Here is a 21,397-nt window from a genome sequence, read left to right on the forward strand (position 1 = left end):
GGTGCGGACGAAGGACGTGCTGTTTGAGAGCATCAGCCACCTGATCGACCACCACCTGCAGAACGGGCAGCCCATCGTGGCCGCCGAGAGCGAGCTGCACCTGCGTGGCGTCGTCTCACGGGAGCCCTGAGCCAGGTGTGTGGCTGCCGCCGTGGGCCGCTGGCCTCGTCCCCTTTGCCCGATTCTTTTCTAATTTGAAATTTGAGACCCGGTTCACACGCCGTGCCTTTCCCTCTAGAGGGCACGACTCAGGGGTGTTCAGCATCCAAGCTGTGCAACCATCTCTGTCGAGTTCCAGAACATTCTATCAGCCCCGAAAGGTGCCCTGTCCCCACCAGCCATCGCTCCCTGTCCCCTCCCCAGCCCCAACCCCCATACATCCGCCTCCTGTCTCCGTGGATGGGCCTGTCCCGGACATTTCCTAGAAATGGGATCACACGGTGTGGCCTTCTGGGTCTGGCGTCTCTCACGGAGCGTGACGTCCTCAAGGTGCCTGGTGCTGTGGCCTGGGTCAGAGCCTGGCTCCTGTTCACGGCTGGGTAATGTCCCACTGTGTGACGGGGCCACATTGTGTTTGTTCGTCTGCTGATGGACGTTTTGGCCACCGTGAGCCTTTGTGTGCAGGTTGTGTGTGGACACCCGTCACTGGCCGTGGTGGGCACGTGCCCCAGAGTGGCCCTGTGCAGCCATGATGGTAACTGTGCAGCTGTGATTGGCTGGGATGGATGTCACCTGGTCTTTATGGACCCCTGCTGCGTGCTGGGCGTCCAGGCCTCCTTCCCGGAGAGAACGGTGGGCTGGGACAGGCAGGGGCTGGTGTGTGAACCCAGGCAGTGAGAAGCCCACACCTCAGGCCGGGCCGCAGAGCCCTGGGCCTCTACTTTAGGTGCGGGGCTGGGGGGAACCCGTGGCGGGGCATCGACGGGGGAGGGACAGGCAGGTCTGGGTGATTTCAGGGTCTCTCCTCTGGGGTGAGGTCGGGGCAGGAGAGGGTGCAGCTGTGGGGCTGGAGGGAGTGGAGGCTAAGAGAGCGGCGGGGGAGGAGGGAGGGCCAGCAGGGGGAGGGGGCCGTGGAATTTCCCCAAGGGCCGCGCTTCTGGGCCAGGTCGGGCTGCTCTCCTGTCCCCATGACAACAGTCTCCTTCCTGCCTCCTCTTTCCTGGGTGGCACCTCCCCCACGCGGCCGCGGCCTCCACCCCGCCCCCAGCCAGGCCTCGGGCTGCAGACAGAGGGGGTTCCGGGTCTGGGAGGGGCTTTGGGGACCGAGAAGGGGCTCCCGTGAGGCACCGGAAACGGCCTGCGGGCTCCTGTGTTCCGTTCGCACCGGTCCCTGCCTGCGTCCTCTCCGAAAGGCGTTGGTGACCCCAGAAATAACCCCGAAGGCGGAATGAGTCCTGCTCAGGAGGCCGCTGGCCTGTCCCAGGAATGTGTTCAACCCCTCGGTTCTGAGACGGGCACCGGGATCGGCATTCTCGCCGGCAGGCGAGGAAACCGCAGAGGTCAGGGCACTCCCTAGGTCCACGGCAAGGACTCGGGTCACCCGCACGGGCGCCCCAGCCGTGCGAGCTGAGGAGCTGCGGGCTGGCCCTGAGTGTGGCACTCGTGGAGATGATGGCCAGGCAGAGCCGGGTCTGCAGCCACCGTCTCAGCCCTGACCTCGCCTTCTCTTTCTGCCCGCAGGTGACCGTGCTCAGCCCCGGCTCCTGCCTGTCGTGGCCTTGGGGCGCTCAGCCCTCCTCCTGGATCCTGGTCAGGCCGAACCTCTGCTGCCTCTCCTTCCTTCGCATGAGCCTCTGGCACGGTCCTCCCTGCAGCCGGCCCGGGCTGGGCAGAGCCTCCTCCTGCCGGGACCCCTGCCTGGAGTGGGGGTGTTCATACCAAAGACAGAACCATTTCGCCTTTAAAGAAAATATATCCAGAGGCCGCCGCTGCCTGGGAGCCCTGGCCTGTGGGTCCCCCTCTCGCCCGGCTGGTTCGGTCTCACGCCCGGGAGAGTCAGGGCTCCCAGGACCCTGGGGAGGAGGCGGATCCCGGGCCTGGCTGGGCTTACTTTTCCCACTTGAGGAACTGGGTGCACGGTTGTCTTTGATGGGGGACAGTTAAGGTGCTTTGGGGTTCTCAGGCCAGGACACATGCTGGCGTTGGAAGTGGAGGCAGCCTTGAGGTGACCTGGGATTCCGGGGCAGCCAGGCCGCTCCAAGACAGTGGATACTGTGAGGCCCCGACACTTGGGAGCAGGGGAAGGATGTGGCTGCCCGGCCTGGGCTGTGCCCACCAGCTTCCGCCCAACCCCGCCCTCCCAGCTGTGGATCTAGACCAGATGTTCGGATCGGTTTGTCATTAAACCTGGGAACGGCCACAAGAGCATGAGCCCGCCTGCATATCTGGGGGCCCTTGCGGGGCTGGGGCTGGGGCTGGGACGAGTCACCCAGGTGGAGAGCTGAGAAGGCTCAGAGGGTCCACATGTGGCCTCCCTGAGGGCCTGGACTTGGAGAGAAGGGAGGCGGGGCTACGCGTGTGCCCATACCTGGCAGACTGTGGGGTGACCCTGTGCCCAGCAGCCCCCGCATCTCTCTCAGTTACCTCTATTTTATCCACGATAAAACACACTTCAGCTTCTCCATTAAACACTTCTCTCACCGCCTTGGAGACACCCTAGTTTATCATCCAAATGCCAAACCTGTCTTTCAAGATAGCCCAGGACATCAGACAAGAGCTGTTTGTTTTCTTCTCCAAGATGCCCCAGTGTACCTGTAGATGGCCGGGCTCTTCTGTTGTCCTAGTTTCTCTCCAAGACACCCCGTCAATGCCCCTGCTCTTCCCCGACGCCCCGCATCATGCTCAAGCACCCCAGCTCCATTCCTTAGACCTGCTGTCATATCTGAGCCTCTGGCTCCAAGAGACCCCCCCCAACTCCTCCTCCCACCAACACAGCATCTTCCCAGGGGAGAGGTTCCCAGCCTGGCCACATCCCTGCAGGCCCACGTCTGTCCCGGCCGAGATCTCTGGCTGCTTTCTCTGCAGGCGGCAGGCCCTACCCCTGCCCTGGGGGACGGGTCTAGTAAGGGTGTGTGTGGGGAGAAAAAGCCACTCCGGTTTGTTCTTAACTGGGACTGGAGCTCTCCAAAGGCAAGCCCAAAAGGGGCTTCGATGACACGTTTCTTATTTCAGAGATGTGGAAACAGAGCCATGCATCCATCCTCCCATCTACGCGTCTATCAGTAACCCACTCATCTACCATCCATCCATCCATCCAGTGTCACCCATCATATATCATCCATCATATATCATCCATCATATATCATCCATCTATAAATCCATCAGTAACCCATTCATCCATCCATCCATCCATCTATCCGTCCGTCCATCCATCCATCCATCGTATATCATCCATCTATAAATCCATCAGCAACCCATTCATCCATCCCCCATCTACACATCCATCAGTAACCCACTCATCTACCATCTATCCATCCATCCATCCATCATATATCATCCATCGATAAATCCATCAGCAACCCATTCATCCATCCCCCATTTACACATCCATCAGTAACCCATTCATCCATCCATCCATCCATCCGTCCATCCATCCATCCATCCATCGTATATCATCCATCTATAAATCCATCAGCAACCCATTCATCCATCCCCCATCTACACATCCATCAGTAACCCACTCATCTACCATCCATCCATCCATCCATCATATATCATCCATCGATAAATCCATCAGCAACCCATTCATCCATCCCCCATCTACACATCCATCAGTAACCCATTCATCCTCAATCTACACATCTATCAGTAATCCACGCATCCATCCCCCATCTGCACATCCATCAGTAACCCACTCATCCATCCCTCCATTCATCATACATCATCCATCTGTAAATCCATCAGTAATCCGTCCATCCATCCATCCATCTGCACATCCATCAGTAATCCACTCATCCATCCATCTATGCATCCATCAGTAATCCACTCATCCCCCATCTACACATCCATCCATCCATCTACACATCCATCATTAACCCACTCATCTATCCCTCATCTACACATCCATCAGTAATCCACTTATCCCCCATCTACACATCCATCAGTAATCCACTTATCCCCCATCTACACATCCATCAGTAATCCACTCATCCATCCACCATCTACACATCCATCAGTAATCCACTCATCCATCCCCCATCTACACATCCATCAGTAATCCACTCATCCATCCACCATCTACACATCCATCAGTAATCCACCCATCCATCCACCATCTACACATCCATCAGTAATCCACTCATCCATCCACCATCTACACATCCATCAGAATCCACTTGTCCCCCATCTACACATCCATCAGTAATCCACTCATCCATCCACCATCTACACATCCATCAGTAATCCACTCATCCATCCACCATCTACACATCCATCAGTAATCCACCCATCCATCCACCATCTACACATCCATCAGTAATCCACTCATCCATGCACCATCTACACATCCATCAGTAATCCACCCATCCATCCACCATCTACACATCCATCAGTCACCCATTCATCCATCCAACCATCCATCTACATATCCAACCATCCATCCAGTCACCCATTCATCCCCCCATCTACACCCATCAGTAACCCAGCCATCCATCTATCCGTTCACCCACCTGGTCCCCCATCCATCTGCCTAAACCTCCGTCATTATTCCATCCATCCATTTTTCATATGTCCATCTATTCATCATCCATCCATCCACCTGTCTCTCTATTGCTCATCCATCGTCTATTCCTTGTTCATTCCCTTCACTGCTCCATCCATCCACCCACCCACCATCTTTCAGCATGCTTGCATTGAGCATCTTTTCTCTGCCAGGAGCTCTGGTAGGCAAACAGGATGCAATAGTGACCAAGACAGATCTACCCTCATGGAGATAATGGCCAAGTGACAATCAGCAAATCAACACTCAACATACAAAAACAACTGTGGAATGGGCATGGTGGCTCACGTCTGTAATCCCAGCACTTTGGGAGGCTGAGGCAGGTGGATCACCTGAGGTCAGGAGTTTGAGACCAGCCTGGCCAACATGTCAAAACCCCACGTCTACTGGAAATACAAAACTTAGCTGGGCGTGGTGGCGGGCGCCTATAGTCCCAGCTACTTGGGAGGTTGAGGCAGGAGAATCACTTGCATCTGGGAGGCGGAGGTTGCGGTGAGTTGAGATCGCACCACTGCACTCCAGCTTGGAGGACAGAGCAAGACTCCATCTCAAACCAAACAAGCAAACAACTGTGGAAAGGAGCGCGTCCTGGAGCTTAGAGATCCCAGGAAATCCGGGAGGGTATCTCTGTGGGAACAACACAAGGACGGTGATTGGAGGGTGAATAAAGTAGAGCTCTGGGCAGAGGAGACGGCGTGTGCAAAGGCCCTGTGGTGTGTTCAGTCAGCACATTCAGGGAGCAGAAGGGTGGCCAGTGTGGCCGGGTGAGGTCAGAAGCAGGGTGAGGACACGGAGATTGGGGGAGGCCTGGTGCCCGGAAGAGCTGCCCGGGGTCTTTGAAGCACAGGGGCGATAACATTCCCCATGAGATTTCCCAGCAGGAAGTACACTGTTGGGAACAGGACAGGAATGGAGGGGACGGCAAGGAGGAGGCCCTGGACCAGAGGAGTGTTGGGGACTAAGGAGTGTCCGATTCCTGAGATGCATAGGACAGAGAGGGTCTAAATGCCCTTCATTCATTCATTCATTCATTCATTCATTCATTCATCGCCCTGGGCCCCGGGCCCCGGTTGCCCATCCACGCCCCGCCTCCGTCTGTCCTCTTCCAAGTCCCTGTGTAAATAGAAACTGGCACCTGCTGGGACATGAGCCAAGAGCGGCATGAACTCTGGGTGCTGAAACTCTCCCCGCTTTACAGATGAGGAGACGGAGGCTTGGAGAGGTGAGGTGACCTCCGAGACCATCCCACCGGGAGGTGGTGAAGCTGGTTTTGGGGGCCCCCATTTCCCAATCCTGTGCTCTGGGCTGGAAGAGTCTGGGTGCCCAGACGCCTGGCTCCAGCTGGGTCCCCACACCTGTCTCCTACCCCTTTCTACCTTTGTACTTCCAATAATTGGAATAATTAGGTCAATAATCCACTCCTCGGGAGGCTGAGCCTGGAGTGGGAGGCAGGAGAACCCTGGGTCACATTCAACCTCTGAATAGTGCGAGCCTGGATGAGTCATTTCCTTCCCCGAGTCGCACTCAATCCCCTGCACGAGGAGACGGGAGGACTTGCCGTGGAGGGGCCAGGATGCCCCGGGTATCAGCTAGTATTAACTGAGCACCCCCCTGCCCGTGGCAGGCCTGGAGGTCAGCCGGTTCCGTGTGCTCCCCGAGGCATCGGGCTACTCTGCTGTGCCTCAGTGTCCCTATCTGGAAACTGGCGATGATGGCCTCCAGGGCCCCTTGACTGGGCTAACCTGTGATGCACGAAGCAGCCGGGTCCCTCCTGGGAGCTCACAGACAGTCCTGTTCCTGGGATTGCTTTATTATTACACCGTCCCCTCCCTTTCCTGACGCTCCCAGGATAAGTCTTCAAGCTGCACAGGTACCCAGTGGCCTCCTCAGCATTGGAGCTCGGATCGTAGGCCCCCCCCTTTTTTTTTTTAAACCACCCCCCCCGTACATCCTCCAAGCCTGTTATCCTGGAGGCCACTGTGGGACAGCCTTGGATTCAGGCCTGGCTCTGGGAAGCCCCAGGTCCCTGCTGGGGCCCCCACCTGTGGGGATGGAGGGCCAAAGTCATGCTGCATGAGGTGCCACGACTCAGGGCCGAGAGGGGCTGGGCGATACCACCTGGGCCCCCTCCTCCAGCTTGAGCCTCCCGGTCTCCGATTCCTGGAGGGCTGCAGCGAGGCCGCTGTAGATGGAGGCAGAAGTTCCGTTGACCAGGAGAGTCCTGTTTACTCACCGATTGCGCAGAGCTGAGCAGCCGGAAGGCCCCGGCCTGCCTGCCCCTGCCCCACCCAGGGTGGGGCCTGCATCTGTCCACAGGGCAGGTGTTAGGACCCATCCCAGGTACTTTTCCGGCCTCTGTTTCCGCAGCCCCCACATGGGATGGGGTGGGCTTCTGGTCGAGCCAGGCTGTGGGAGGGTCAGAGCTCTGGGGTGCACCGTGAGGTCTGGGCCAGCTCCCCCTGGCTGAGACCCTTTCCTCACCTGCAGAAGCGTCTGGGGAGGATGGTGACTGACACCTGCCTCGCACACTTGGTGGGGCGGCTGTAGGCACATCGTGATCTGTTGAACCCTCCCTCCAAGGCTGTGATGCCCTGGGCTGCTGAAGAGGCGGAGGTCTGGATGCTTGTCAGCGTCACACAGCGGGAGGTGTTGGCGCCAGGATTCAAGCCCTGATTGACCAGCTCTGCATTTGTGTCCTTAGCACAGAAACAAGCGTAGTGGAAACTCAGTGCCTCATCCCCCAACCCAGCTGGGAGGACAGAGTCTGCCCCCACCTGGGCTGGGCAGGGGTGCTGGAGAGCGAACCCCCAATACTTGGGGCTGGCCTGATGTCAGGAGACCGGTCACTGCCACTCCCTCGGGCCCACGCTGTCCCCTTCCCTCCCCGGGCCCTGCTGTCTTTGTCTGCAATTGAGGAGGGTGACTCTGTGGCTCCTGAGGCCCCTCCCCTAGGGCCGAAGGAGCGCTGTTCCCGGGCCATTGTGGTGATGCTATTCGCTCATTTGTTTGGCAAATGTTTATTGGAGACTTGGCTGGCCTGGGCTTTGGGGACACCACAGGGACAGACCCCCAGGACCCTCCTCCTGGCTTGGGCCCAGCAGGGGTGGTGGACAGACCTCCAGGATGGGGGCCCAGCAGGGGCGGTGGGCAGACCCCCAGGACCCTCCTTCTGGCTCAGGCCCAGCAGGGGCGGTGAACAAACCCCCAGGACCCTCCTCCCGGCTCGGGCCCAGCAGGGCCGGTGGACAGACCCCCAGGATCGGGGCCCAGCAGGGGTGGTGGACAGACCCCCAGGACCCTCCTCCCAGTTCAGGTCCAGAAGGGGGTGGTGGACAGACCCCCAGGACCCTCCTCCCAGCAGCTCGAGCTGGGGTTCGGGGGCCCTGCCAGGCTGCGGTGAAGGGGAGAATTTCTCGGTGTCTGCCTCCCTGTCAGAGTTCAGGGCTGTGTCGTGGTTGCCCCAGCACAAAGTGGGGGCTCATCCCCGTTTGCTGGGTGAACAGAAGTGGGGACTCATCAACGCTTGCTGGGTGAACAAAGCTGAGATGGGGTCACAGCTCCCCTGGGTTTCACTTTACTCCTCTGGATGGCAGGACTCTAACCCCTCACTTCAAGGCTACGTGGAGAGTGGGGAGGCCTCAGCCCAGCTCCCTCGCCCTCCTGGACCCCTCTTGTACCGCTGTGGCAGCAGCCGCTCCTTCCAGCTTGGGCCACGTCCAGACTTGGGGACATTCCCAGAACGCAGGAGGCTCCTGGACAATCAATAATCCAATAAAGCGCCAGGCGTCCGCCGGCTCCCGGTTGGTCCTGGTGATATGTTATCTTGCTGGCTCCATACACATGGAGGCTGGGAACTGCTCAGGTTGGTGCCAGAAGAGGAAACTGAGGCGGGAAGGGAGGGAAAGAAGGAAGCAGTGAAGGCTGGGACTGGTAGATCACATCAGCAACTGGCAGGAGGGGGGTCGGGGCCTCAGGAAGGGGGACCCTGTGGTCTCAGGAACGGCCAGGAAACCTGGGACCTGGTCTTGCCCCCTCTGGGTTTTTCCATCCGTGAATCACACGGATGTGCCTTTTCCCTTCGCCCCGTGCCTCACACTTCCCTGCTGTGTTCCTGATCCAGGAGTCACCACCCCTACAGTTCTGAGCTGCACCTGTGTGCTCTGTGGGCCTCCTGCCCCTGCATCACCAGGGCCGGGGCCACCTCCCTCCGTCCCAGCTGTGTCCCCGGGGGGCCGGGTCACTGTCCAGCATCAAGCGGGTGCTCAGTAAACGTTTGTCCGTGAAATGAAGGAGCAGCAACCTCCCAGGCTTCTTGGGGGGCTTCTGAGAGGTTGCCCGTTTAGTGAGACCAGCTGTTCCAGCTGCTTGGTCCTTGTTTCTGGAAGGAAACCCCCCCCCACCGCTTCCTCATCTACAAATTGGGAATTGCAGTAGGACCTGCGTACTGGGTTGTGTGAGAGTCAGAGACCCGCCAGGGAGAAAACGCTCCATCATAAACCCAGCTGCATTTATTACTGTTGCCGTCATTTAATTCGTCGTCGTCGGTCGGGAAAGCTCCTCGCCGGCAGCGAGTAGGGGGTCTGGGGTCCTCTTCAGATGTACGGAGGCAGGGGCTTGGGGTTGGGAGTCCGGCTTCCCGGAATCTGCGGGCGTGAGCGCCAGGAGTGGCCATCAGCCAACCGCGACCACCTGCTGGTCGCCCACCGGCCCCCCGTCAGCCCCCGGGTCCTGGCGAGGCTCCTCCCTGCCACCGGCCTCCGGGGGCTGTGGGGAGACGGCCCCCCACGCCGTCCCTGGAGGGCGGAGCCAGGCGGGGGCGCGGGCGCTCGTACTAGGAGGAATACGGCGGCGGCGGCGGCGGGGCTGGGCGGTTTCCCGCCGCGGGTGAATGAGTCCGACTGCGCTGCCGCCGCCGCCCGCATCGAGGCTCCGGCCGCGTCCCCCGCGCCAGCCCCGGGAGCCTGCGCCCGAGACCCCTGCGTGTCTGCGAACAGACCTCCAGCCTCGGGCCGTCACCCCGGGCAGGTGAGTCCCGCGACCCCGCCCGGCCTGCGGGCGCCGCCAGGACCCCACCCCCACCCCAGGCTGAGTCGCGGGAGGGTGGGGGGGACACGGGGAGTCGCTCGCTGCGCTCTCGGCCCCAGACCCGCGGCCCCTCCCTCCCCCCACCCGAACGCCTGGCCCTGCGGTCCGGGGAGAAGCCACAGGTGGGAGGGAGCCGGGGGGGCGGAGCTGGGACACCCCGGGGGCCCACCCACATCCGCGTCTTCCCTTAGGACTGAGCGCGGAACCCCTTAGCACCAGCGCTGAGAGGCTCCAAACCGGAGCAGGGGCGGGAGGGGGGCCAGTCTCCTCTGGGAGCGCCCCAGAGTCAGCGCGGCCCCCACCTCCCCGGGCTTGGGTGCTTGGGAGTTAAGCGGGACCCCTCCGGAAAAGGGAGGGGGGACCCGCCTCACTTCTGTCTTGGGCCGCAGCGGCCGGGCGGGACGCCCCCAGAGGACCCCTGCACCCCCACCCCACCCACAGGGCCCGGCCAGGTGGCCTCACAGGGAACAGGTGCCCAGGGCCCTCTGCCAGCCGCCCCCCCGCTGCTCCTGACCGCTGCTTCTCTTCCCAGACGCTGCAGCCCCTGTCCTGGCCTCTTGCCTGCCGCCCCCATGAGAAAAACCAACATGTGGTTCTTGGAGCGGCTTCGGGGGTCTGGGGAGAACGGTGCTGCCCGGGGCGCGGGGAGTGAGGCCGGGGACAAGGCCTCCAAGGGGCCCCTATACAGCAATGTGCTGACGCCCGACAAGATCCCCGACTTTTTCATCCCCCCCAAGCTGCCCTCGGGCCCCGTGGAGGGTGACGGACAGGCCGCGCTGGGCCCGTCCACGTCGGAACAGAACCTGGCCTCCGCGGCCCCCCGCCAGACCCCACGGAGCCCCCGGCTGCCTGCCAAGCTGGCAGCCGAGAGCAAGAGCCTGCTGAAGGCAGCCACCCGGCACGTGATCCAGATCGAGAGTGCTGAGGAGTGGCCGCCTGAGGAGGCCACTGACCCAGACCCCCAGGCCCAGGGCGCCATGTCCCTGCCCTCAGTCCCCAAGGCCCAGACGTCCTACGGCTTCACCACGCTGGCCGAGAGCCCCCACACTAGACGCAAGGAGTCTCTGTTCCACAGTGAGCACGGGGCCCTGGCCCAGGTGGGCTCCCTGGGTGCCGGGCGCCGCCGGGCAGCTGCCAAGGCCAATGGGGGTGATGGGGGCCCCAGGGAGGCTGGCGGGGCCCTCATGAGCCCCGGCCGCTACTTCAGTGGCGGGGAGAGCGACACGGGGTCCTCGGCCGAGTCCTCTCCCTTCGGATCCCCTCTGCTCTCCCGCTCGGTGTCACTGCTCAAAGGCTTCGCCCAGGACAGCCAGGCCAAGGTGAGCCAGCTCCGGCACTCGGTGGGCCGCCACGGCTCCCTGTCGGCTGACGACAGCACTCCAGACACCAGCCCCGGCAGCCGGCGCCGCCTGACCCGCCGGGCACCCCCGGAACCTGGCCCCGAGTCGGGCCAGGCGCGTGGAGAGCACACGGTCCACGTGGGCCCTCGGGGCAGCGTGCGGCTGCTGGCGGAGTACGAGGCAGGCCAGGCCCGCCTGCGGGTGCGCCTGCTGGCCGCCGAGGGCCTCTACGACCGCCTGTACGATGCCCGCAGCATCAACTGCTGCGTGGGCCTGTGCCTGGTGCCCGGCAAGCTGCAGAAGCAGCGAAGCACCATCATCAAGAACAGCCGCCACCCGGTCTTCAACGAGGATTTCTTCTTCGACGGCCTGGGGCCGGCCAGCGTCCGGAAACTGGCCCTCAGGATCAAGGTGGTGAACAAGGGCAGCAGCCTCAAGCGGGACACGCTGCTCGGGGAGAAGGAGCTGCCCCTGACCTCCCTGCTCCCCTTCCTGTAGAGTGGGGACCTGCTCGCTGCCTGCTCGGGTGCAGAGGGCAGACCCCCGTCTCTCCTCCACACCGGGTCCTGGCGGGCAGGTCCGCTGGCTTGGGCTGGGGCTGGGCGGGGAGGGGCTCACACTCAGGCTGGGCTGGGCCCTGATGCTGCAGCTGACGTGGGTTTGCTGGGTCACCCGATGCTGACTGGAGTATTATTTTTCATGAATTAATTTCTTTGGAGGAGGAGGAGGAGGAGGAGGAGGAGAGGGGGCCTCAGGGGAACAGAAAGGGCCACTTCGTGAGGCCCCTCCACATTGCCTCACCCCTTTCACGCAGAGTTCTAGCAGGAGGTTCTCAGGGGTCCAGGAATCCGTGCAAGTGACAAGGCAGGGCCGTGGACGGGGAGGTCACAAGTCCCGGAGCCCACAGTCTCCTTCACTGCACGCGTGTCTTCCTCCCCCGCAGCCTGCCGCCATCCAGTTCCCACCCTGCAGAGAGCAGGGCCTCACAGCAACACCAGGCCCAGACTCTGCCCGAGACGCTCCCTCCAGGGGCCAGGCTGTCTCTGGGTCTCCCAGCTTCCCAGGTTCCGGTGGTGAGCGGGACCGGGCCAGGGTGCCTTGCCGAGGGTGGGCGCGGAGGGAGCAGCTGCTGCCACAGTCAGAGCAGAGGAGGTCTTGGCAGAGGTCCGCTGGGAGGAAACGGCTCTCCTGTCCTGCGTTCCTCCGACACAGTTGACACTTGCTTTTTGGGTGCAGGCCTGTCTGGCCATTTCCGCTGTGGCGCTGGAGGGTCTTGCTCAGAGATGCCCAGAGAGCAGCCCTGTGGCCCATTCCTCCGCGCTGGGGGCTGCCACCCGTCGCCCTTTTGTCCAGCGTCTGCAGCTGGGAGCGACACGCGGTGACTGACGGCCGTGGCTTTGACGCCGTGTGTAAATAGGCTGCGGCTACGGCGGGTGGGTCAGAGCCCAGGAGGCAGCTGGGGGGACCCGGCTGTGGCCTTTCATGCTGCTCGGTGGCCGCAAGGCTTCCATTGTGTGGTTATGTGGGTCCTTGAATGATTTTGGGGGGCGGTTTCCAGCTCAGAATGATGCAGAAAAGACTCAAAGCAGGGGCCAGGCCAGGGCGGTGCCTGTGCTTCTCCTGGCTGCTGGTGGGCACGGGGAACCAGGGCACATCTGTGGCATCCCGGGGCGCATCTGTGGCATCCCAGGACGTCCCTCATCAGCCCGTTTGCTGCACGTTGTTCCTCTTGACCAGGGAAGGGTGGAGGAGCTGCTTCCCAGGACTGGAGGAGCAGCCGGGCCCCTGCTGCACGTTCGGTGGGACACACCTGTGAGCCCTCCAGAGAGAGACAGTGCAGGGCCCTTGGGGCTGGGCCCCTTCTGAGCCTGGTGTTGCAGGCGCTCTGCTCTCTCTGGAAGCCAGGGCACCCAGGGCGGGGGCTCCTCAGGCCGGGGAGGCGGGGAGGGTGCCCTGCATGGAGAGAGACGCTCCCAGCCTTCTCTGATGCTCACCCCTCCCAGGCCCTGTTCTCTCTGGGGTCCCCCGTTTAATAGCCCCTGCACTGTTTGATATCTTAGTGTCTGAGGTTGACTGTGGGTAAATCTGTAAGACACTCCCCAAGCGTGTTTGTTTATAAAAGCTGTTTATAGTGCAATAAAGGTGTTTCGGGAATACGGGGGTGGAGGTTGGCTTGCCTGGCTGTTTAATAACGAGAGAGCTCTGCCGTGAACCCCAGGGAGGCGGTGGAGAGGGTTCCAGATCAGTGAGGTCCTTTCCACCGACGTTCAGAATGCCCTCCACATTCTCCTGCCCTGGGCGGAGGCAGGCAGGGGGCAGGAGCCCAGTCCCTGATAAACCACCGCTCCCTTGGAGCAGCAGGTCTGGGTGCCGCTCCACGATTCCAGCTCGGTGACGGCACCCATGTGAGGAAACAGGACTCTGACCCCACACGGTGCCTACAGGGTGGGTCCCAGCTCCACCCAGAACCTTCAGACAGGACCCCATCTCCACTACCCCCACCAGACACCGACCCGTCTCCCCTGACACCCCTCAGGACAGGGCCCCATCCCCCCTCAGACCCCTCAGGACAGGGCCCCATCCCCCCTCAGACCCCTCAGGACAGGGCCCCGTCCCCCCCCAGATCCCACGGGACAGGAACCCGTCTCCACAGACCCCTCAGGACAGGAACCCATCCACCCTCAGACCCCTCAGGACGGGAACCCGTCCCCACCCAGACCCCTCAGGAAAGGACCCCATTACCCCCCCCAACCCCTCAGGACAGGACCCCGTCCCCCACAAGACCCCTCAGGATGGGATCCCGTCCCCCACAAGACCCCTTAGGACGGGACCCCATCCCCCCCAGATCCCTCAGGACGGGACCCCGTCCCCCCTCAGATCCCTCAGGACAGGGCCCGTCTCCATGCTCTGAGCCCAGGCTGGGCTTTGTCTCTGCCGCTCCCCACGGGGCCCAGAGGTCTCTGCCATCTCAAATCCACCAGGAGCTTTTGGGATTGGGGGTTCGGCGCAGCCCCGCCTCCTGACAGTGGCCTGAGGAGCTGCACTAAGGAGTCCCCGTCAGGGCCTGTGATGGGTTGACAGGGCTACGGGCGCCTGGTACCCTCTTCAGCCCCAGCCACTCATCCCTAGGCTGCGTGTGTGTGCGTGCCAGGTAGGTGCACATACGTAGCCATGTGCTTCTGCATGTGTGTGCAGTGTGACTGCACGTGTGCCCATGTTACTGTGTCATCTGTTTGGTGTAACAGTGGCCCTGTGACCAGGTGAGTGCCTGCAAGCACTCGAGTGTAGCTGCCTGTGTGCTAGTGTGTGCACGTGTAAGCACGTGAGCTGTGTATGCATGTGTGTAACTGTGCACTTGTGTGCCTGCGTGACCGCGTGTGGGCTGGCGTCTGCATGTGTAAGCATGTGAACTGTGTATGCATGTGTGTAACTGTGTGCACTTGTGTGTGCCTGCATCAGCACGTGTGTGCTGGCGTGTGCACGTGTAAGCACGTGAGCTGTGTGTGCATGTGTAACTGTGTGCACTCGTGTGTGCCTGCATCAGCACGTGTGTGCTGGCGTGTGCACGTGTAAGCACATGAGCTGTGTGTGCATGTGTAACTGCGTGCACTTGTGTGTGCCTGTGTCAGAGCGTGTGTGCTGGCATGTGCACGTGTAAGCACATGAGCTGTGTATGCATGTGTAACTGTGTGCACTTGTGTGTGCCTGCATCAGCACGTGTGTGCTGGCGTGTGCATGTGTAAGCATGTGAGCTGTGTATGCGTGTGTAGCTGTGTGCACTCGTGTGTGCCTGTGTCAGTGCGTGTGTGCTGGCATGTGCACGTATAAGCACATGAGCTGTGTATGCATGTGTAACTGTGTGCACTTGTGTGTGCCTGCATCAGCACGTGTGTGCTGGCATGTGCATGTGTAAGCATGTGAGCTGTGTGTGCATGTGTAACTGCGTGCACTTGTGTGTGCCTGTGTCAGCACGTGTGTGCTGGCGTGTGCACGTGTAAGCATGTGAACTGTGTATGCATGTGTAACTGCGTGCACTTGTGTGTGCCTGCATCACTGCTGGTGTGCACTTGTGTGTGCGTCTGTGTGTGCTGATGTCTGGGAGCTGCGGCTGCCCGTGCCCTCCCCGCTCCACTTCTAAGTGGGCACCACCCAGGGATGCCGTGCCTGCGTGGTGTCTCGCCCTGCCTCAGGTCTTGGCTCACTGCCCTTCAGATCAGCCCCCACCCCGGAGGAGTCAGATGCCCTTGTTCACTCCTGGCTGTGGTCGTTTGCTGCCTTGTGATATTGATCCTGAGCAGAGCGAATCTACTGTCAGGGCCTCCAGCGTCCCTGGCGCCGCAGAGCGCTCGGTCCCAGTGGGTGCTGTGCAGTGAAGGAGGCGGGCACACCTGCCAGCAGTCTCTCCTTCCAGCGTGGCGGCCATCCTGAGTCTCCCGACCCTCAGGAAGGCCATGGGCACCACAGGCAGGGGGCAGCCTGTTTGGTGCAAATTACACAAAGATGCCCTTTCTTCAGTGTGGAGCCATCATAGGGAACAACAGAGCCAAGAGATGAGCAGTCAGAAGCCTGGAGACATTGTGGACACCTGGATCCAGCTATGCCTGAAGTTCATAACAGTGCACCACTTCAGCTCAGAGGGTGGGCCAGTAAAGTCCCTTCTTTGCTCAAGCCGGCTTCATTCAGGTTGTTTTGTTTTGTTTTGTTTTGTTTGTTTGTTTTTTGCAGATGGAGTTTTGCTCTGTTTTCTGGGCTGCAGTACAGTGGTGCAATGTGGGCTCTCTGCAGCCTCCGCCTTCGGGGTTCAAGCAATTCTCCTGCCTCAGCCTCCCAAGTAGCTGAGATGACAGGCGCCCGCCACCATGCTCGGCTAGTTTTTTGTATTTTTAGTAGAGACAGGGTTTCGCCAAGTTGGCCAGGCTCGTCTCAAACTCCTGACCTCAGGTGATCCACCCACCTCGGCCTCCCCAAGTGCTGGGATGACAGGCGTCAGCTAGCACGTCCGGCTGATTCATTTTTTAAGTTGACAGCCAGAGAACACTGATCCAGTGGGTGTCCCATCCCAGGAGGAGGAGTAACACCTTCCCAGGGCCCCTGCCTTGTGGCCTCTCCTCTCTGGGGCCTTGAAACCCTGACATGTGTGGGGAGCTAGCAGGGCGAGCTTCAAGCCCCACCTTCCACTTGGGGTGCGGCCAGGGCCAGCCGCGTGGCTTCTCTGGGTCTCAGGCTCCCCAGGCCGAAGGCTCCGTCTGTGATGAGCCCTGGCGGCTGGTGTGTGGTAGAGCTCAGTCCACAGGCTCAGCGGGCGGAAGCCGGCACAAAATAGCGACGATAATTAATATAATCACATCAGGGCCGTAATTACTGGCGGCCTCAGACCCACCCAGGCGGGGGCTCCCTTGGCCTCTCTCTGCTGCACCCACCGCCCCAGTGCCGGATTCAATTAAGCTTCTGTTTTCTTCTTGGCTCCTGGGGGCAGGAGGGAGGGCTGACCACGGCCAGTTCCGCCGACAGGAGGAGAAAAATGACTTCAATAAAAAGGAGGAGGCGTGAGCGACCCGCGCACATGCCCCTCCCCACCAGCGCGGCGATTCCCGCGGGCCGGCACTGAGCCCTGGCTCCACGGGCGACCACAGGCGGGCGACCCGGTGCCTGCGCCTCAGTTTACTGTAGAGTGACGTGGTCCCAGAGCCTCCCTCCAGGGTCACACGCAGGGCAGGGCCTGTTGATTTTTTTTTTTTTTTTGAGACGGAGTCTCGCTTTGTCACCTCTGTCGCCCAGGCTGGAGCGCAGTGGCCGGATCTCAGCTCACTGCAAGCTCCGCCTCCCGGGTTCCCGCCATTCTCCTGCCTCAGCCTCCCGAGTAGCTGGGACTACAGGCGCCCGCCACCGCGCCCGGCTAGTTTTTTGTATTTTTAGTAGAGACGGGGTTTCACCGTGTCAGCCAGGATGGTCTCGATCTCCTGACCTCGTGATCCGCCCATCTCGGCCTCCCAAAGTGCTGGGATTACAGGCTTGAGCCACCGCGCCTGGCCAGGTCCTGTTGATTAAGCCCATCGTGGGTGGGTGGGCGGCAGGACCCGCCGAATCCTCACCAAGACGCTGCCAACTGCCATCTACAGATGGAAACACTGAGGCACAGAAGGCAAAGGGGCCTGCGCACACCTCCCAGCTGGCAGGACAGGAATTCGGACCAGGGCTGGACCCACGCTGCCCTTCCCGGGTGGGATTGGACACCCACTAGCATGGCCGGCCCCTACCCGCCGGCTGAGAGGGCGACAAGGCCTGAGAGGGCCCTAGGGCCGCGTGGCCCCTGTGCTCTGCCAGCCATGGGTCAGAATCCTGACAAGTCCCTCCATTCTCTGTGACTCAGTTTCCCCTCTGCAGTGCCCTGTACCCTCCCTGCCTGCTGGTGGGGCTGGGGTGAGCGCTGGCCCAGCACCCGTGGCACCCAGTCCTGGTCACCAGGTGAGCCCGGCTGCAGCGCCACGGATGGGACCCGCACCTTCCCCCGTGTGGTGAGGAATCCTCTTGTGCAGGGTGAGGTCTGGGCTTTGCCTTGGCTTTGGGAGGTGATTTCTGCCCTGCCTGAGAGGAGCGTCTTGGTCTAGGGTAGGGAGGGTCACAGCAGCAAGACCAACTGTGGGACTTGGGTCCCACAGCGCCAGACACCTTGGAGCTTGAGGGCGACCCTGTGGCAAGCAGTCAGTCGCTCAATCAAGCCCCTACGAGGGAGTCGTGTAAAGCTCTGGGCGTGTTGTCTGCATACCGTGAGGGTCATATGTGTTGTCCGCACACGGTGAGTGATCATACATGTCTGCCCATTGTGAGGGTCACACTTGTTGTCTGCACACCGTGAGGGTCATATGTGTTGTCCGCTCATGGTGAGTGATCATACATGTCTGTACATTGTGAGGGTCACACGTGTTGTCTGCACAACGTGAGGGTCATACGTGTTGTCTGCACACCGTGAGGGTCATACGTGTTGTCTGCACACCGTAAGGGTCATACGTGTTGTCTGCTCACGGTGAGGGTCATACGTGTTGTCCACTCACAGTGAGTGATCATACATGTCTGCACATTGTGAGGGTCACACGTGTTGTCTGCACACCGTGAGGGTCATACGTGTTGTCCGCTCATGGTGAGTGATCATACATGTCTGCACATTGTGAGGGTCACACGTGTTGTCTGCACACCGTGAGGGTCATACGTGTTGTCCGCTCATGGTGAGTGATCATACATGTCTGCCCATTGTGAGGGTCACACGTGTTGTCTGCACACCGTGAGGGTCATACGTGTTGTCTGCACACCGTGAGGGTCATACGTGTTGTCTGCTCACGGTGAGGGTCATACGTGTTGTCCGCTCACGGTGAGTGATCATACATGTCTGCACATTGTGAGGGTCACACGTGTTGTCTGCACATGGTGAGTGATCATACGTGTTGTCTGCACACCATGAGGGCTCACACTGCTGTCTGCACACGGTGAGGGTCACACTGTTGCCGCACACGGTGAGGGTCACACTGCTGTCTGCACACGGTGAGGGTCACACTGTTGTCTGCACACGGTGAGGGTCACACTGTTGTCTGCACACGGTGAGGGTCACACTGTTGGCCGCACACGGTGAGGGTCATACGTGTTGTCTGCACACGGTGAGGGTCATACGTGTTGTCCGCTCATGGTGAGTGATCATACATGTCTGCCCATTGTGAGGGTCACACGTGTTGTCTGCACACCGTGAGGGTCATACGTGTTGTCTGCACACCGTGAGGGTCATACGTGTTGTCTGCTCACGGTGAGGGTCATACGTGTTGTCCGCTCACGGTGAGTGATCATACATGTCTGCACATTGTGAGGGTCACACGTGTTGTCTGCACATGGTGAGTGATCATACGTGTTGTCTGCACACCATGAGGGCTCACACTGCTGTCTGCACACGGTGAGGGTCACACTGTTGCCGCACACGGTGAGGGTCACACTGCTGGCCGCACACGGTGAGGGTCACACTGCTGGCCGCACACGGTGAGGGTCACACTGTTGCCGCACACGGTGAGGGTCACACTGCTGTCTGCACACGGTGAGGGTCACACTGTTGTCTGCACACGGTGAGGGTCACACTGTTGTCTGCACACGGTGAGGGTCACACTGTTGGCCGCACACGGTGAGGGTCATACGTGTTGTCTGCACACGGTGAGGGTCACACTGTTGGCCGCACACGGTGAGGGTCATACGTGTTGGCTGCACACGGTGAGGGTCATACGTGTTGTCCGCACACGGTGAGGGTCACACTGTTGTCCGCACACGGTGAGGGTCACACTGTTGGCCGCACACGGTGAGGGTCACACTGTTGGCCGCACACGGTGAGGGTCATACGTGTTGGCTGCACACGGTGAGGGTCATACGTGTTGTCTGCACACGGTGAGGGTCACACTGTTGGCTGCACACGGTGAGGGTCATACGTGTTGTCTGCACACGGTGAGGGTCACACTGTTGGCCGCACACGGTGAGGGTCACACTGTTGTCCGCACACGGTGAGGGTCATACGTGTTGGCCGCACACGGTGAGGGTCACACTGTTGGCCGCACACGGTGAGGGTCACACTGTTGGCCGCACACGGTGAGGGTCACACTGTTGGCCGCACACGGTGAGGGGCATACCTGTTGGCCGCACACGGTGAGGGTCACACTGTTGTCCGCACACGGTGAGGGTCATACGTGTTGTCCGCACACGGTGAGGGTCATACGTGTTGTCTGCACACGGTGAGGGTCATACGTGTTGTCTGCACACGGTGAGGGTCACACTGTTGGCTGCACACGGTGAGGGGCACACTGTTGGCTGCACACGGTGAGGGTCATACGTGTTGTCTGCACATGGTGAGGGTCACACTGTTGGCCGCACACGGTGAGGGTCATACGTGTTGGCTGCACACGGTGAGGGGCACACTGTTGTCTGCACACGGTGAGGGGCACACTGTTGGGTGCACATGGTGAGGGTCACACTGTTGTCTGCACACGGTGAGGGTCACACTGTTGGCTGCACACGGTGAGGGTCATACGTGTTGGCTGTTCCTCTCTCCTTTGGCAAATGTGGACTGAGAGCTGGTGTGCCTCAAGCTCGTGTCGGGGATACCACAGCTCCGGGGTGTCCCTGAGATAATGTTCCCGGCCCCGCGCTCTCCAGAGCCAGGACTCTCCCTGTGGGCAGTGGCCTCTGGGCCCATCCCCTCCAGATGGCTCCAAGCAATAGAAAGTGGCCGTGGGTGGCTTCCAAGTCCAGGCCATGAGAAGGAGGTGGCCCAGGGAGGCAGGTGCAGCTGGCAGCCCCCGCAGGCCCCAGCCTCCTGGTCTTACAGCAGACTCCCGGGTGTCGTGGAGCAGGCACCGTCCCTGGTCTGCCCGAGTTCCTGACTGAGGCTGTTTCTCGTCGACAGGCGTTGAGGTGGGCGCCTAGTCTGAGTCCTGCCCTTGGAGGACTTCCTGGAAGGGGAGGCCAGAGGACAAAAGGGTTGTGAAACTCCAGAGCGGAAAGGACTTGGCCCTAAAACTTCCAGGAGGCCCTGGGTCACAGAGGGGGACTGTAAGAGGAGTGTAGACTTCATCCTGGGGGCAAAGGGCTTGGATGAATGTTTCAGAATGACTTGAAGTGTTTGGAAGGAAGGGGCACGGCCGGGGAGCACAGAAACCAATGGGAGGGCAGGGCACTGGTGCTGGGTCTGGATGGGAGAGGCAGACGCCTGGCACCAGGGTGAGGAGAGGAGCAAGACACATTTGGAAGAGACTGAGGCTGCAAAGCTTCCGGGATGTGCGAGGACTAGATGTTTGGGATGGTGGACGGGGGCGGGGGGGCCCGCTGAGTCCTCTCTGTCAGCGCGCTCACCTACCAGCCAGCCCAGGAGCCTCTGCCTTCCAAACGCACCGGGAACCTTCTCAGCAAGCAGGTGGAGCCGCTGCACACGGCAGCACATCGCCTCTCTGCCACACTTGGTGGAACACACGGGGCAGCCCAGGCAGGAGGAATTCAAGAGCGGCCAACATGAGCCTATCTGCTGCCAGCAATGGAAGTCAGGATGGGGCCCCCGGGGCAGAGACCAGGAGGGATGAGGGGCCCCTGGGGGCTGTCATGGTTGGTGTTTTCATGGGGCGGGGGTTGCTATGGTGAGTTTATTTATAAATGTTCACTGAGCTCATCAGGACCAAGTATTCAGAACACACAAACTATTCATACAACTCAGCAACAAAATGACAAACAACCCCATTAA

At 60.6% G+C, this 21,397-nt stretch overlaps 2 protein-coding genes across 2 annotated transcripts in view; both read left to right on the forward strand.

Moving 5' to 3' along the window:
* The window catches only part of SHC2 (SHC adaptor protein 2), a 42,812-nt gene extending 40,448 nt beyond the window's left edge, over positions 1-2,364 (forward strand). Inside the window, exons 12-13 of the mRNA XM_050771138.1 lie at positions 2-135; positions 1,681-2,364. Of these exons, the coding sequence (XP_050627095.1) occupies positions 2-130 (129 nt within the window). The 3' untranslated portion in view covers positions 131-135; positions 1,681-2,364. The remainder of the gene's footprint in view (position 1; positions 136-1,680) is intronic.
* Positions 2,365-10,288: 7,924 nt separating this feature from the next.
* C2CD4C (C2 calcium dependent domain containing 4C) lies at positions 10,289-13,298 on the forward strand. Its single transcript, XM_050771161.1, has one exon. The coding sequence runs from the start codon at positions 10,375-10,377 to the stop codon at positions 11,638-11,640; it is 1,266 nt and encodes a 421-aa protein (XP_050627118.1). The 5' UTR covers positions 10,289-10,374; the 3' UTR covers positions 11,641-13,298.
* The last annotated feature ends 8,099 nt before the right edge of the window (positions 13,299-21,397 follow it).

Source organism: Macaca thibetana, chromosome 19 (assembly GCF_024542745.1).
Source record: "Macaca thibetana thibetana isolate TM-01 chromosome 19, ASM2454274v1, whole genome shotgun sequence".
NCBI classification, from domain to species: domain Eukaryota; kingdom Metazoa; phylum Chordata; class Mammalia; order Primates; family Cercopithecidae; genus Macaca; species Macaca thibetana.